At 44.7% G+C, this 17,176-nt stretch overlaps 1 protein-coding gene across 2 annotated transcripts in view; it reads left to right on the plus strand.

The window, feature by feature from the left end:
• The window catches only part of DENND2A (DENN domain containing 2A), a 104,149-nt gene that overhangs the window by 27,619 nt on the left and 59,354 nt on the right, over positions 1-17,176 (plus strand). For both annotated transcript variants that reach the window (XM_059074874.2, XM_067041992.1), the window contains exon 3: positions 2,696-3,859. In XM_059074874.2, coding sequence (XP_058930857.1) covers positions 2,696-3,859 — 1,164 coding nt within the window. The remainder of the gene's footprint in view (positions 1-2,695; positions 3,860-17,176) is intronic.

A 17,176-nucleotide genomic window follows, 5' to 3' on the forward strand; every position in this document is an offset into this window, starting at 1 on the left:
AGAATCCTGGAAACGGGAACTTGAGAAATTCATGGGTGCAGCAATCATGTGGAGAAGGCACTCTGCCCCTGGTTTCATCATCCTTGCCACTCTTGCTGGAGCTTTGTAATTCCAGCGTGGGTTTCTAGCAAGCTAGCCTTTTTCCTCTTCAGCTTTTAGATGGGGCCTCAGTGATTGTGAAGCCCCTCCAGATGTCTGGGATCTTAGACAATAACCACAATCATTATAATAACACTAGTTACCATTTATTGCCATCAAGACTTATAATGTGTGCTGTGCTCTGAGCTCATTACATATATTAACACAACCATTCATTCATTGACTGCCTACTATGTACTGGTCACAGCAAACAAGATAAATTTGGCCTCTGCACCAATAAAATCCAGTGTTCTCATTTTAAAGTGAAGAAAAATGAAGCCAAGGTCCACACCCAGCTCCCTCTAACTCTAAAGCCATGTATTTATCTACTGTCAATATTTTTTCACAGTACATAGGATATTTATGATTATATATTATGTCATCAATTCTCACTAAGTGTGAACTAACCTGAATTGTGTTTTTACGTGTCCTGTCTCTTCATCTTGCCTCTAGCACAATGAGAGCAAGGACTTTAATTTCTGTCTTTTGAACTCTCAGTAAAATAACAAACTGATTCTGACTAAAATTTGAACTCATGCTAATGTCCTCAGTGGTGACAGGACCATTACAAAAGGGTTTCTTTTTTCTAAGCGCTCTGTTATGAATGCTAATTGATTATTTAAATAAGGAATTCTGCTTTGATAGCCATATTTAACATATGAAAATTTGTTTGCATTTCACAAGCTTCTGGTTTATGTTGAGCAACCAAGAACAACAACATAATTTACATGTTAATGTCCCAATGGGGGAGAAGTCTTTACATAAACAACCGTTAGTCTCTGGGATAGAAAGCTAGCTAGTAACAGTATGCATGAAATTGCTAATTATTCATCCCTCATGTGAACCTTAACTGGAGTTTCCATATAGTCAGATCTATATATTCAGAAAACATGCACCATGAAGTCGGTCCATGCCTGCTTGCTAATCTGGGCACATTTAAGGTCCCTGTGCTCCGTCATGACCTTTGCTGGTGGACGAATGCTTTGCATTTCAAGACACAGATACTCCCATTCTCATTAGAATACCTTAAAATGTTCTGTTTTTCTTTCAAAATAATTTTTAACATCTTCATGGCACTAACTCATCTCCTAAAGTCACATATGGAGGCCTATATCCCCACACGTACGTGCTAGGCCAGAACTTTCTGCAATGATGGAAATGTTCTTCTGCATCCAATACGGTGACCGTTAGCCACACATGGCTACTGAGTACTTGACATATGGCTGCTGCAGCTGAGGAAGAGAAGCTTTAATTTAATTTGATCTTAGTTCAAATAGCCACATGTGGCTAGTGGCTACTATATCGGGCAGTGCAGTTCCAGGCTATGCGAGAATTCTGAATCTGCTTGTTTACTCACTTATTCACGCAACACATATTTATTGGCCACCTACTCTGCCGGATGTTGTTCTGGGTGCTAGGGATGTAGCAGTAGCCAAAAGAGGCCACAGTTCAAAACAAAACAAAACAACCCCTGTCCTCACGGAGAGACCAGTCTAGTAGGGCTCACATTCTAGAGGAGGTTCCATTCAAATGCAGCCAATCATCGTGGCTTTACCCACTCAGATCAGGACAATTTATCAAGCCCAGTATTAGGAAAAACTTCATGACTTGTGGCATTGTTTTAAATAGTCATTCCAAAGGATCATCTGTTGGTATAATCTTCTATCTCATGAAACTTTTCCTATTTTCATCAGGGGAAAAAGCAAATACGGGACTTCTCTAGTGGTCCAGTGGTTAAGGCTCCATGCTCCCAATGCAGGGGGCCCAGGTTCGATCCCTGGTCTGGGAACTAGATCCCACAGGCTGCAACTAAGAGCCCACATGCTGCAGTGAAGATCCCACACGTGGCAACTAAGACCTGGTGCAGCCAAATAAATAAATAAATACATAACTAAATAAATAAAATACTAAAAAAAAGCTAATAAAAATGACAACTACCATTTATTGTACACTCACACCATACTAGATGCTTTATATGAGCTAGCTTATTAAATGTTTATAGCCACTCTGTTAGATATGTTTATTATTCCCATTTCACAGATGAGGAAACTGAGGTTTAGAGAAGTTAAGCAACTTACCCAAGGTCAGACAGCTGGTCAGTGGTTGAATTAGGATTTAAACCCAAGTCTATTGGACTCTACAATCCAATAGCTCCTTTCATTTCACCGTGCTGTTTCCCCAAGAAAAACATAAAGTGATTTTTTTTTTTTTTTTTTTTGTGGTACGCGGGCCTCTCACTGTTGCGGCCTCTCCCGTTGCGGAGCACAGGCTCCGGACGCGCAGGCTCAGCGGCCATGCCTCACGGGCCCAGCCACTCCGCAGCATGTGGGATCCTCCCGGACTTGGGCACGAACCCGTGTCCCCTGCATCGGCAGACGGACTCCCAACCACTGCGCCACCAGGGAAGCCCATAAAGTGATTTTTTTAATGGTGGTTTCAGTGTGTGTGGCTTGCAACTAGTATGTAACATTTATATCTAAGTTCTAGCAAATCTGAATGACTAGTTAAGAACAATAACCAAGAATTCCTGCACTCAGTGTTTGTCTTTCTTCTTCAGGGTCAAGGTGGAAGGTCCAAAGGCTGGAGAAGACCCTCAAAGGCAGCCGTTTAGGTCCTCCATTCCTTTCCTAGAGACTGATCAGGACTCACCCTTCCAAAGAAGCCCACTGGAGAGCCTCTATAACCTGATGCTAGAGCCAAGAGTGGACTGTTTTCAGCAGAACATGTTCAGCTCAAACATGATCATCAGTGACCCAGCTTCAGATCTCGGCACTAAAGGAGCCAGCAGGGCCGGCAAGAAGCAGCTAAGCAGTGTTCAGAACCCCTGCCCTCCCGCCCGAGGTGGGGCCTGGCACAAGTCCCTCAGCATAAAGGACAAGATATCAGAGTGGGAAGGGAAAAAGGAGTTGCCCACTCCTGCCCCTGGCAGGAAAGCAGATGGGCAAGAGAATTACCTGACGTCATGTGTGACGGAGAGGAGAAGCAGCGATGGTTCGAGGACTCGGGTTGCAGAGGCTCAGAACGGAACGAGGCTGGACGCAGAGAGTAGAGAGGATGAGAGGAATAAAGGAGTAGTGAAAGTTGGGGCACAGGATGCAGAGCAGCGGCAAGGCCTGAGCCGGCCAGCCCGGGAGCTGGCTCCGAGCCTGGGAAGAGGCCGGGAGCCCAGGCCCAGCAGACAGCGCTTTCAGAATGATAGCCTCTCTGTGCTGAAGCAGGTGGAGAAACTTGAGCAGGCTCTGAAGGATGGGTCTGCAGGGTTGGATCCCCAGCTACCTGGCACCTGTTATTCCCCACACTGTCTGCCGGACAAGGCCGAGGAGGAGCCCACCCTTCCTGAGAACCGTGGGGGCGGGAGTGTCTCAGAATTCAGGGCCCACCGCTTGGACCTGGAAGGCAGGGAGCCCGTCCCCGAGGCCGCAGAGGAAAGGAAGGGCTTGTGCAGCAGGCCCTGCAACCAGAGGCCGGAGAGTGTGTACAGAGGTTCGGAGGACTCCCCCGCAAGACCCTTCATCAGCCCCCCGCCCAAACCCCGGAGAACTTTCAAACATGATGGCGAAGGGGACAAGGATGGAAACCCAGGCATCAGCTTCCGGAAAGATAAAAGGAACCTGCCTCCTCTGCCCTCTCTACCTCCCCCGCCCCTGCCCTCCTCTCCCCCGCCTTCCTCTGTGAACAGGAGACTGTGGAGCGGGAGACCGAAAGCCAGTGCTGACCACAGGTAGGTGACTGGTGGCTGTCAGCTGGAGCCCTTGAGGCCACACTGCAACTGTCTGTTCTCGGCCTAATTATTTATTTTATTAAACTGTTGGATCTTGTAGTTAGTTGAGACTCTTCATAGCTTAACATGGTTCACTGATTAAACCTGAAAACGTGGTAACCGATACAGGTGTTTTGTGTTAGTTCCTTGTCTTCAAAAAAGAGTATTGGCCTTGAAAAATCACCCTTTGGATGGGATGAGTGCTTGCAATTCAGACAGTAACCAAGAGTGAAATGAAAATGTGTATTGACGCTGGCCGTCTACTAATGGTGCTAATCGATGTGCGTTCTGCTACTACCATCCCACCTGGCGCGTGGTGCTCGGAGACTTTCCCCGCTCTTGCTTTCATGTTTTTTCTTGGTATGGGCTCTAGAAACACACTGCCTGGCCCTCTCATGGTCTATCTAAGTGACTCTGAACAAGTTACTTAACCTCTCGAGGCCTCAGTTTTCTCATTTATGCGTATAGATGCACATACAGTAAATATTTTATAATATTAAAATAATACCTTAGATAATAAAACATGTGAATGCTCGAAGGTAAAATCTGTGCTTTGGAAACAGTTTCTTTTCTGTTTTGAAACCTAATTTCTTGTCTATTTCTGTAATGTGCTAATTGGTTTGATACCTGCTAATCTGGAAACCAGCTACTGAGAAAAAACTCCTCAGAACAGTTGCCTGTACCTACTGTCACCACTTCTTCCCCTCCTGTGTTTATCTTGACTCACTGCAGTTGGGCTTTTGCCACTTATCCTGGAACTGCTCTAGGCCGAGTCACCTGCGACCCCCATCTTGCTAAATCCAGTTGCCAGTTCTCTGTTCTTTTCCTGATTGACCTCTCTTAGCATTTGAGAACCAACTTGACTCGCAGCACCTTGAAACTATGTTCACTAGGCTTCTAGGCCACCAGCTTTCCTGATAGTCCTACTTCACTGGTTGTTCCTCGTCAGCTCCATTTTCCTCTCCCTCTACATGTCGGAACAACACCCCCCAGCCCATCTACATGCCATCCCGGGATCACGTCCCCTTTCCTCCATTTACACTCACTCCCTTAAATGATCTCACCCAGTCCCATGGTTTTAAGTGTCAGTTACATGCTTATGATTCCCAGATGTATATCTCCAGCCCTGACTCTCCCCCAGCCTCAGGTTTGTATAGTCCTGTCATGCTTGGGTCTCCATTTGGTTATCTAATAGCTTGGACTTAACATGTCTAAACCTAAATTCTCAATCCCAGCCACTACTAACGGTCTCCTCCCAAAATAGATGCTAGCTTATTAAATGGTATCACTCTATATTTTGCTTACGCCAAAAATCTGAGTCATTTGTGATTTCTCTCTTTTTCACATACCCCCAATCTAATTCATCAGCAAGTCCTTCGGTTCTAGTTTTAAGCATTTTCTTAAAGCTGACTACATCTCCTGCACTGCCACCACCTTAGTCATTTTTGTATCTACCCCCAGTGTTCTCCTCCTCAGCAGCCAGAGGAGTCTTCTAGGAATATAGACTTGATCATGTCAGTCCCCTATTCAACATGGTCTGTCAGGTAGGATTCTTTGGGTGCCAGAAACGTAATGTCTTATGTTCTCTTACAGGGGAAAAAAGTTTGGGTATTCTAGAATTTCTAGAAACACACACACGTATATATTATATCCTTTAAAAAATGAAATCATGCTCTATATCGACTGTTTTTTACTTAGGATCTCATTGAGATATTTCAGTGGTTCCACTTTCCTTTTTTTTTTTTTTACCTTCCTTTTTTAACTGCCATCTTTACAGCATGTGGCTAAACCATATTTTATTTAGCCATTCCCCTAGTGATTTACACCTAGGTTGTTTCCAGTTTACAGATAATGCTGTGACAAACACAGTGTGGCATCAGAGAAGACTCTAGAGCCAGAGAACTTAACTAGCTCTGCACCTTACTAGTTGTGTGACATTGGACAAGCTCCTAAATTTGTCTCAGCCTCATTTTACTGATTTGTAAAATGGAGATGTATAATTATCTCCATGTGACCACTTCATAGCTTTGTTGTGAAGATTGGATGAGTAAATATTTGTAAACGTAAGTTAAAACAGAGCCTGGCATATAGTAAATGATCAGTAAATGTTAGCTGTTATTTTTTTCTCACTCTATTCTGTTTAATTAATCAGGGTACCTATTTCTTTTCTAGGACCAAACTGTTTTAATTATTTTTACCTCATAATTTGTTTTATTTATTTATTTTAATTAATTTATTTATTTTTGGCTGCATTGGGTCTTCATTGCTGCACGCAGGCTTTCTCTAGTTGCGGCGAGCAGGGACTACTCTTTGTTGCAGTGCGCGGGCTTCTCACTGCAGTGGCTTCTCGTTGCAGAGCACGGGCTCTAGGCACACGGGCTTCAGTAGCTGTGGTGCGTGGGCTCTAGAGCGCAGGCTCGGTAGTTGTGGCACACGGGCTTAGCTCTGTGGCATGGGAGATCTTCCCAGACTAGGGACCGAACCCGTGTCCCCTGCATTGGCAGGTGGCTTCTTAACCACTGCACCACCAGGGAAGTCCCTGTTTGGGTATAGAATTTTTAATTGACAATATTTTTTGTTCAGCCTTTGAATATGTGATCCCAATAACTTCTGGTCTCCATAGTTTCTATTAGAAATCAAATAATCATATTGAAGATCCCTTGTATGTGAGGAGTTAGGGCCTTCAGTAATTGTGGCACGTGGGCTCAGTAGTTGTGGCTTGTGGGCTCTAGAGCACAGGCTCAGTAGTTGTGGTGCATGGGTTTAGTTGCTCTGTGGCATGTGGGGTCTTCCCAGACCAGGGCTCAAACCTGTGTCCCTTCATTGGCAGGCAGATTCTTAACCACTGTGCCACCAGGGAAGTCCCCTCAATCTGTTTTAGTATCTAGTAGAGCTTACAGAAATTTCTTATTGTTGCTCATAATTAGTGGATTCTTCTGGACATGCTACATACACTATCATGTAATACACAAATGATCGTTTGGTCTCCTTTTTAATAATTATAAACCTCATTTCTTTCCTAATTATTCTCCTTATTCAAAAAATGTCTTGAATATTCTGATGTCTTTTCCTAAATGGTCTATATTATCACTATCAAATTTCACACACACACAGAATACGTCAGCTTTTAATTGGGATTCTATACATTTGCTAAGTTTATTCCTAAGTATTTTATTCTTTTGTTGCCATTGTTAATGTAATCTTTTTTCTCATTATATGGTCTTTGTATTTAAGAAAACTATTTTTGTATATTATTCATTTAAAAGACTCGTTAAAGAAATTTCTTATTGTTTCTAATTGTCAATTGTTTCTCTTGCACTTTCTGCGTATATAATCATATTGTCTGCAAAGAATTATCATTTTATGTTTTTCATTTTGATTTACATCTCCAAATTCTTTCTCTTACTGAAGTGCACTGACTAATATTTTCATAACAGTGTGAAATAATAATGCTGAAAGCACTCGGCAGCTTTATCTCGCCCCTAACTTCAGTGGTAATGCTTCTGGTGTTACTCTTAAGCACTCTTGTTGGAGCTGTGTTTTCATGCTATCAAGGTAGTGTTCACTGGTAATCCTTTTTTTACTAAGAGTTTAAAAAATTAGGATTGGGTTTTGTCAAATTACTTTTCAGAAACTTTATATGATTGTGTGGTTCTTCTCCTTTGACCTCTTAATAGTGAATTTATATCGTACTATTTGGGGGATGAACTCCCACTTTGTTCTGGTTCATTATTCTTTTAATGCACAGCTGAATTCTATTTGCTAATATTCTATTTAAGATTTTTTTAAGATTTATTATATTTTATTCATTTATTTAATTTATTTTTGGCTGTATCGGGTCTTAGCTACGGCACATGGGATCTTTTGTTGCGGCGCGCAGGCTCCTTCCTAGTTGCGGCGTGCAGGTCTTCTCTCTCTAGTTGTGGCGTGCGGGCTCCAGGGTGTGTGGGCTCTAGTTTGTGGCCTGTGGGCTGTAGTTGAGGTGCATGACCTCAGGAGTTGTGGCGTGCGGGCCTGGTTGCCCTGCGGCATGGGGGATCCCAGTTCCCTGACCAGGGATCAAACCTGCATCCCCTGCACTGGAAGGTGACTCTTTACCACTGGACCATCAGGGAAGCCCCCTATGTAAGATTTTTGTACCAGTATTCTATAAATGGGACTGGTCAATACTTGGATTTTATTATACTAACTTTACCAGGCTTTGGTATCAGCGTTATGTGACATCTCTAGAAGAATTTACAGGCTTCCTTCTTTATGCGCTGAGAAGGTTTGAGTCCACCTCCAGTTCTAAATCCTTTCCCAAACCAGTGCCAACCTCAGGGCCCTAAGTGCTCTCGTGACTTTTGTGCTCCTGTCCGCAGTGCTTAACCAGAGTAGCCCTTCCGTGCCCTTTCTGGGCTATTCCTCCAAAGAGGCCCACTCTCCCAAGGGCAGCTGCGTTCTGGGAAATTGGAATCTTTCAGCTGTGTCATCACTGGGCAGACAGACCAACCTGGTGAACGGTTATTCCCATTATCTCTTCTCTCTAAGCTGCCATATGCTCTTTTCAGTCTTCCAGCATTTTCTTTAAAACCAGCTAACGTTACTTAGTTTCAGTCCAAAGATGTAATTTTTCTTGGCCAGTTTGAATACGGTTGCATCAACTGTGTTTTAAGAATTTTGGCTTTGGATTTTTCGTTTTGTTTAAAATTGTACAGCGGAGGTGATTAGGGCAAGATGTTCGCTTTCTACTCTTAAAAAACAAAGTATGCTCTTTATTGTGGTCCTATCGCTTAAGAAAAAAAAAAAAAAAAAAGAAAAGACCCAACTCTGAATTTGGCAGACTTCCTGTCCTCTCTGAGGCAGGAAAGCCAAGCCAAGGTTGAAGAAAGAAGTGCTTAAGGATTTTGAGGTTATGAGGGTTTAGAATTACACGGCCAGGCTGCGCGCTCCCGAGAACGTATTCAGCTTATTTTCATAGGCCGTTAGTCCACCGCAGCAAGAGCCAGACCAATGGATTCAGATTCTCGGCTTGAGAAAATGTCTCTTTCTTTTTCTTCTCTTTCTCTCTTTCTATTTTTCCCTGCTCTTTCTTCTTTTTTCCTCTTTTCTCTTCTCTTCCTCCTTCCTTCTGTCTCTTCTCTCGTCTTCATGTCTCTAAAGCCCCAGGAAATTAACTGCAAGGACTTATGCCTTCAATCCTAAAATGGAAAATGAGAAACCCTCAAATGTCAGGAAATTCCAAAGATAAGGTTCCTGCAGCAGCATTAACTTGGTTATGTATATTTTATGGCATACGTTTAACAACTTTGGCAGGAATGCCTTAAGGCTGACATTTAACAAGAAAAGTTATTATTTTTTAAGTGTAAGCAGCATCCCGAATTCACATGGGGCTGTATATCAAAAATGTTTTCATTCGAATTCAGATTTTTTATTTTAGTTTAATTTGATCACATGACAGAGCTTTTAGATCTTTATGAAACCAAATGACTATGTTGACCAAAATTTCAACTTTTCAACTGATTATTTTGGCATCACATAGAGTCAGCCTTTCCTTGGGGCTTTAGTGTAAGACTTTCAGAACTTTCTGAGGACATGAAACCTCAGTCATTATATGGCTGCCAAATCATACGGTACTGTTATTGATTCCATAATTTCCATCTACTCTAGGACTGATAGGGATCCCCACAGAAGTCTGGCTGGGCAGCAGCCCTCAGCTATCATGGGTTTAGTCGTTAAAGTTAACGTACCAGCCACGCTGCGGTCTGTCTGTGTCACTATGAGTCTGTCTCAGTCACCGTGGCATCCATCACGCAACTCTAACTACCATGTCTAAACACTGAATGTTTAAAGTCTTCAAAGGGGCAAATTGTATGATTAATTTGAGATTTAGAGCAAAAGTAACTTTGAAAGCAGCTGAGAAGCTTGACTTTGTAAATTCATTTATTTCGATGGTAGTTGCATTGTAAGACAAAGAGATGAGAGTAGAGAGGGTGGTTGCCATTCTACATTAGAATGAATAGTGATTGTCACGTCTTACTTGTCATGAGAAGGTGGAAATGGTTGGATTTTAGGTACAATGGTGGCTAAGGATAGTTTTTCTTCTGACACGTCTATTTTTGCATCCAGGATGGAGATAAGCAGAAACCCAACCCGGGTAGTCATAGCACTCGACAGAGGAGACACCCAGTAGCAGAGTGAGAGCTAAGAGCTGACATAAACATGCTCTCATTTAGCCCCCTACTCTGATCACCTGGTGGTGAGACCCGCTGAGACCTGGGACTCTGCTGCAGTGCTGCAGTGCTTGCACCTGGACAAACATCTCCTTGAGCAGCAAAATACAAAGAAACTATAAGGGACTAAAAATAACCGTGTGCATGTGCAGTTGGGGCAAATTCTGGACAAAAGATACAAAGAGACCAAAAACCCCAACTGCCCCTTTTGATGAGCCGGGACCAAAACAAATGGTCGGGAGAAAAAGTAGGGTACTGCGCATGTCCCCTGCATACAACACACCACCTAAGGGGTGGGAAACCCCCCTAAGCCATCCCTCTGGCCGGACCCCAGGACACACCCCTACCCTCATCCCATATAAGGAGCCAGCTCACAGCCCCTTGAGCGAATGAGCAAGCTAGGGAACCCGTTGTTTGTTCTCGCTGTTTGTTCTCGCTCCCCACCGCTGCAGCAGGGGCCCCAGTAAAGCCTTGCCTGAATTTCTTGTCTGGCCTCTGATCAATTTCTATTGATTAAGGAGGCCGAGAACCCTGATCAGTAACCGTGGTGTGAATGCCCTTCCCAAGGAGGAGAGAGCTGCCCCTGATCACCGGGGATGGAGGAAAGAGGAGAGTCTGTGGCAGCTGGAGGTGGATGAGGGAAGCAGAGCAAGGCATCCCTGGTTTCTAGCTCATCTGAATGGTGTTCTAGGTGGGCGCTGGGTCTCAGGCTGTCCAAGCACGTTTAAACACAGCTGAAAATAATTCTGGGGGAAATGTGTTCAAACAATTGACTAAAAATTAGCTCTCAGAATACAGATAAAATATTTCTTGACCCCAAAACAGGGAAAAATTATAAGCAGTAAAGGTGGCCATTAAAAACAGCTTTTAAAATATTCACTCACTTACTCAACCAACAAATATTTACTATACCTATGTAGTATTATGCTATAGCAATGAATAAGACAGACTCAGACCCTGCCCTCATGAAACTTATGTACTAGTAATAGTCAGAACTATACAACTGGTTATGTAACTAAGCAGTCTCAGGGCCCCGAGGAAGCCCGTGGTGCTGTGGGAATGAATGTTCAAGCAGGGGTAGCTAGCCCGTCATGGAAAGCGGGCAGCTCAGAGAGGAAGTGACACTCGTGCAAGGCCTGAGGTTCCCAGGCAAGGGAGTGGGCTGGGAAATGGGCGGGGTGTGCAGTTTGAGTGGACAAACAAGCAGAGGCCCTGGGGCAAGAAAGAATTTAGCACGCTGGAGGACTGAAAGGCAGTGAGTGGGTAGGCCAGAGGGGTAGGAAGAGTGTGAGCTGAGGCCCAGAAGCCCTCAGGGGTCAGCTCTGGAAGAGCCTTGGAGCCCAGGCGAGGGTTTTGGCCTGTTACCGAAGAGGAATGGGAAGCATCTGGAAGTTTCTAAGAAGGGGAGAGACACAATCCCGTTTGCATTCCTAAGAGGTTGCCCCACCCCGCAGCTGCGGGGAGACTGGAAGGGGCACCAGTGGACAGGGTGGGCAGCTGGGGCAGGTGGGAGGGAAATCAAGGAGGTTTGGGGGTTACCCTGTGGTATAACTGCAGTGAGGATTGAGAGAAGTGGGTGGATCCCAGGGATGCTTTGCAGGTGGAACTTGTCAGTTGGTTAGATGTGGGCAGTGATGGAGAAGGAAGGTTGCACAGGACTTCCAGGGTTAAGGCGTAAACACTTGGGCGGATGGTGATGGCCTTTGCCGAGATGGCAGCACTGGAGAGGGAGCTGGTCCTCGTCGGGGGGTGGGGAACGGTGGTATGAGTTCAACTTCGGATTTGTTCATTTTGAGTTTCTCGTGCGTCATCTAAACGGAGATGTGGGATGAGCTCTTACGTTAGTACTTCATTTACAAAAATATGGAAAAGTCACAAATAACATTCAAAATTCTGCTTGAAATTACGCTATTTTGCCGGGGGACACCACACAGCTTGCCGGATCTTAGTTCCCCAACCAGGGATCTAACCTGTGCCCCCTACAGTGGAAGCACAGAGTCCCAGTCACTGGACCTCGAGGAAATACATTCCCAGGGACTTCTCACTCGTGCGTCACCAGCTGTGAGCTCAATTCCACCTTTAAGAAGGTGCTTATTAAACATGCAGCTGGATGTGGAACTAACGTGGAAACGTTTAAACGAGAGAGAAGCCAATTTGGATGTGGTCATCATTAACCTTTCAAAATTTCCTTTCAAAGTTAATATGTAAATAACGGCATTAAAACCTTTTTTTCAATTAAAAAATATTTTCATAGAAAAGACTTCGCTAAATGATTGGATGATTAGTTTAATCATATTTCTCCTCTTTGGGACCCTAATCACCTACTTGAGCCTCAGAACCAAAGGACTGCAGTCCTTGGAGGCATTTATGCAGATTATAGAAATAGTGCTGAGGAGGAACCAGCCACCTAATAAAGCTAATGTTTGCAAACATGTCACCAACACAGGACAATGAGAAATCGAGCTTTGTGATTGGAATTTTGTTTTCCCACTGCCCCTAGAAGCTGGGCATGTAAGGATTTCTGGTTTCTTCTTGATCTTGGATGGACAGTAGCTTCATGTTGATTTAAAGTTTGTCTTTCAGGCTTCCTGTATAAGAATTAGCCAGCTAAAACCCAACATTTTAATACAGAAATGGAGCTACTATTTAAGAAATCCTGTGATGAATTCTTTTGCAAATTAAATGAGAGTTGTGCACTGTGAACAACCATCCTCTAATCAGCTTTTTTTTTTTAATGGAAGTTTGTAACATTTTAAAAGTGGGCTTTTCTAATACTGTTTAGACTGGTGGTACCTTTTATGTGTTGGGAATCAAATGGAAAATATAGCTGATATCTTGTTTTAGCATCTTGTTCTTAGAAATATGGAAGGATCATAAAAAAACATTTAGACTATAGTTTGAAATCCCAGGGTGTCTGACAGCAACCATTTGGATTACAGGCTAATCCCATCCTAATGAACCCCACAGATGATCCAGATTCTTGATTGTGCCACATGTGCTCTAAATAAGGGAGCCACCCACTGGGACTTGGAGAGCCTTTAGCATACAAACACCTTTATTGTTAGGGCATTTATTATTAAAATATTTGAACTATTCAGATATTATTTCATAAATATTTTATAATTTATTATTTTAAAATTTGACCTATACAAATATTGCTTCACTGGTACCTCAAATGAGATTTTTAAAAATAAATAATGATAGGGCTTCCCTGGTGGCGCAGTGGTTAAGAATCCGCCCGCCAATGCAGTGGACACAGTTTCGATCCCTGGTCCGGGAAGATCCCACATGCCACGGAGCAATTGAGCCCATGCACCACAACTACTGAGACTGCTCTATATAGCCCACGAGCCACAACGACTGAAGCCTGCATGCCTAGAGCCCGTGCTCCACAACAAGAGAAGCCACCACAATGAGAAGCTCACGCGCTCCAACGAAGAGTAGCCCCCGCTAACCGCAACTAGAGAAAGCCCGCGCTCAGCAATGAAGACCCAATGCAGCCAAAAATAAATAAATAAATAAATTTATAATAAATAAATAAATAATGATAGAGCTCTCTCCATGGCAAAGCAAGGCACAGCTGCAGCCCCTTTCTGCAATCAAAGAAAAGGCCCAGCTTAGCCAAGGTCATGCTGGAATCCCAGGCAGTCAAGGCTTTAGCTGTAGGCAGTGGCCACCACCCTCTCCCTCTGCTGCTGGGAGTGGAGCTTCCTGCTATTGTGGCAGAAACTGCTCAGCTCCCAGTGAAGTGACTTCCCACCTGTCCCCTCTTTTCCCTGTGAGGGTTCATAGCATCTCTTCGTCATATAGTTTAGTTACATTATGGGAAATAGAGGGCTTGCCTGGGCAATGCTCAGTGATGTGTAATATGGTTTTATAGAAAAGATTCGTTTGGGAATTCCCTGGCGGTCCAGTGGTTAGGACTCCGTGCTCTCACTGCCGAGGGCCCCTGGTTCAGTCCCTGATTGGGGAACTAAGATCCCACAAGCCGCACAGCCAAAAAAAAGAAAAATAGTTCAAGTTCCTAACAATAAACTTTGGAAACTCGACCTGTTTTAGTCTGGGGACTGACTGCAGCTTTCCTCCTGCGTTGCCTTACTTGCGTGCTCTGCATAATGCCTGTCTTTTTTTTTTTTTTTTTTAATGTATGTATTTTTGGCTGCATTGTGTCTTCCTTGCTGAGCATGGGCTTTCTCTAGTTGCAATGCACGGGCTTCTCATTGCGGTGGCTTCTCTTGTTGCGGAGCACGGGCTCTAGGCACATGCGCTTCAGTAGTTGTGGCACACAGGCTCAGTAGTTGTGGCTCGTGGGCTCTAGAGTACAGGCTCAGTAGTTGTGTCACACGGGCTTAGTTGCTCCGCGGCACATGGGATCTTCCCCGCCCAGGGCTCGAACCTGTGTCCCCTGCATCGGCAGGCAGATTCTTAACCACTGCGCCACCAGGGAAGCCCAGTGCCCGTCTTTTTAAGAGCACCAATCTCCAACCAGATGTCCTGGCTTCTCCCAAAGTGACTTTGAGCAATTTACCTGATGTCTCTATACCTGTTTTCTCTTGCATAACATGTGTATAATAATAGTAGTCTTTCACAAGGTTGTTGTAAAGTTTGAATGTGCTGATCCAAGACAATCACTTGGTCAGTACCCAGTAAGTACTGAATGAATCATTCTGTGGTCTCTGAACAGTTTGCATGTTCCCCGCCATGTAGCGTACGTGCTGAGGACTAGCTAACGTAACTTGTTTTGCTCAGCAGGGGAAACCCAGGAGCTCTGGCCCACTCCAGGCCAGTTACCCCACTCTGCTCTGGGCCACACCTCCAGGCCAATCAGCTGCCTGGCTGATGCCAGCCTGGGCTAATGGAAACTGGACTAGGAAATGTTCAGAGTGGGGTCACAGCACAACCCATTCCCATCTTAGAGAAAACGGCTCAGACCTGCTTTCCCCCAGGTCCTACCTGCTAGAGCTCTGAAGCTCAGTCCTTCCTCTCCCCGCTGGACACCTCAAGGGGAGAGAGAAGGGGCTCACGGATTAGTATCCCTTCTTGGGGGCACAAACTTCTTTCATAAGTCAGAACCCTGGGGCACTGGTGACGGTTTCAGCCTTGTGACCTGACTTAAGGCCATAGAGCTCCAGCCTAGAAGCCCATCTTTGTGCTCCTGTCCTAAGTGCCACGTTCAAGTTCATAAAGGAATGAGGGTGGGGTGGAGGTAAGGGGTGATGAATTCAGTTGTGTAGATATTAAAGTATAGAACCTAATGAATTCCCGGTGGTCCAGTGGTTAGGACTCGGCACTCTCACTGCTGTGGCCCAGGTTCAATCTCGGGTCAGAACAAAGCATAGAGCCTAAAGAGGAGAAGCTTTGGGAAACACCTGTAGCCCAGAAAGAGGAAGAGGTAGAGAGCTGCCAGCACAAGCCCAGGAAGAGTGGCCTGACAGGGCAAGTAGAGTTAGGGCAGCCCTGCACCCACCTCCTCAAACCGTCAGGGGGCCGGCTTGCAGGTGTTTCCAACCCTTTGCCAAGTGATACTTTTGTGAAATATAATTAAAAAAAAAGAATTACCAGAGGAATGTAATGAAAAAAGACGTCAGTATACCAACCTCAGTTTTTTTGTGTTTCTTTTTTAAGTTCATTCTGTCAAATTGTTTGAAAAGTTTCTAAACGCTTTCTCTCAATTTCTGTACTTATCTTGTCAAGGACCGGAAACAGTTGGCACCCCAGCTCTGGCCCACAGATTGCACTTTGAGCACTGCTGCCTTATGCTGTAGAAACCAAGTGGTGTCATGTAATGAAAGGACCGGGAAAGTTGTTAGGTTCTACCGGAAACTCACTAGTGACCTTTAGGGGGAATCCCAGGAAAGGGATGCACACGAACAGGTTCTCGAGAGGGTGAGGGAAAGAAAAACGAGTGAACTATGGTAAACTAAGAGAGTAATCTCTGCTCCTCCTCCTCCCCTCCCCCTAGTTACAAATGTTGGCACGGAAGGTGAGAAATAGCAGAAGCGCAAAGGTCATCGCTCCAAATGAAAGCTTTTTAAGATAGAGGAAACCTGTGCGTGTTTAAAGAAGGAGAGAAGGAAGCTAGTGGAGAGGGAAAGATTTAAAATGCAAGAAATCTCCAAAGCTTGGAAGGCAGGCATATGGCCTCTGCTTGTTTCCGCTGTCTCATCGCGTGGCACTCTCCACCCTGTTCCCTGCAGCCCAGCCATGCTGTCCATCTGTCTGCCGTTTCCTGAAATGCACCGAGCTCTCTCTGTAGACTCAGGACTTTCCCACATGCTTTGCCCTCTTTTTGGAATGCTCTTCCCCCGACTAAGTTCTTTTTATCCTTCAAGGCTCAGCTTCAATGAGTGACTTTCTCATAGAGGCCTCCCTTGGTGCATCCCACAACCTACACTGAGCCTTCCTCGGTATCCTCGCAACCTGCGCTTTTCCATCACTGAACTTAACCCAGTTTATAATTCTGTTTATCTGTGTGTGAGCTGGTTGAACATCTGTCTTCCTCGCTCGAATGTAAGCTCTTTGAGGCAGGGACTCTGGCTGTTTTTGTCCTTATTTTTCAAACCCTGAGCACGGTGCCTCCCACACAGTAGATGTTCTTATAAAGCACTGGCTGCATAAATAACTAATAGCACCACGACAGATAATAATAGCTAACATTTGGGCTTCCCTGGTGGCGCAGTGGTTGAGAATCTGCCTGCCAATGCAGGGGACACGGGTTCGTGCCCCGGTCCGGGAAGATCCCACGTGCCGCGGAGCGGCTGGGCCCGTGAGCCGTGGCCGCTGAGCCTGCGCGTCGGGAGCCTGTGCTCCTCCAACGGGAGAGGCCACAACAGTGAGAGGCCCATGTACCATAAAAAAAATATATAATAATAATAATAATAGCTAACATTTGTTGAGGGCTTATTAGGTGCCAAGGACTTTACGAACGTCCTCTGTTCTATGGACAGTCTTATGAGATAATTACTATTTTACAAATCAGGACACTGAGTTTGAGCTCAGGTAGTTTATCCAAGTTGAAAAGACTTGTGAATGAAGGATTCGGGATCCGTGTCCAGATTTGTTTAAT

This window comes from Kogia breviceps, chromosome 9 (assembly GCF_026419965.1).
Source record: "Kogia breviceps isolate mKogBre1 chromosome 9, mKogBre1 haplotype 1, whole genome shotgun sequence".
Taxonomy (NCBI): domain Eukaryota; kingdom Metazoa; phylum Chordata; class Mammalia; order Artiodactyla; family Physeteridae; genus Kogia; species Kogia breviceps.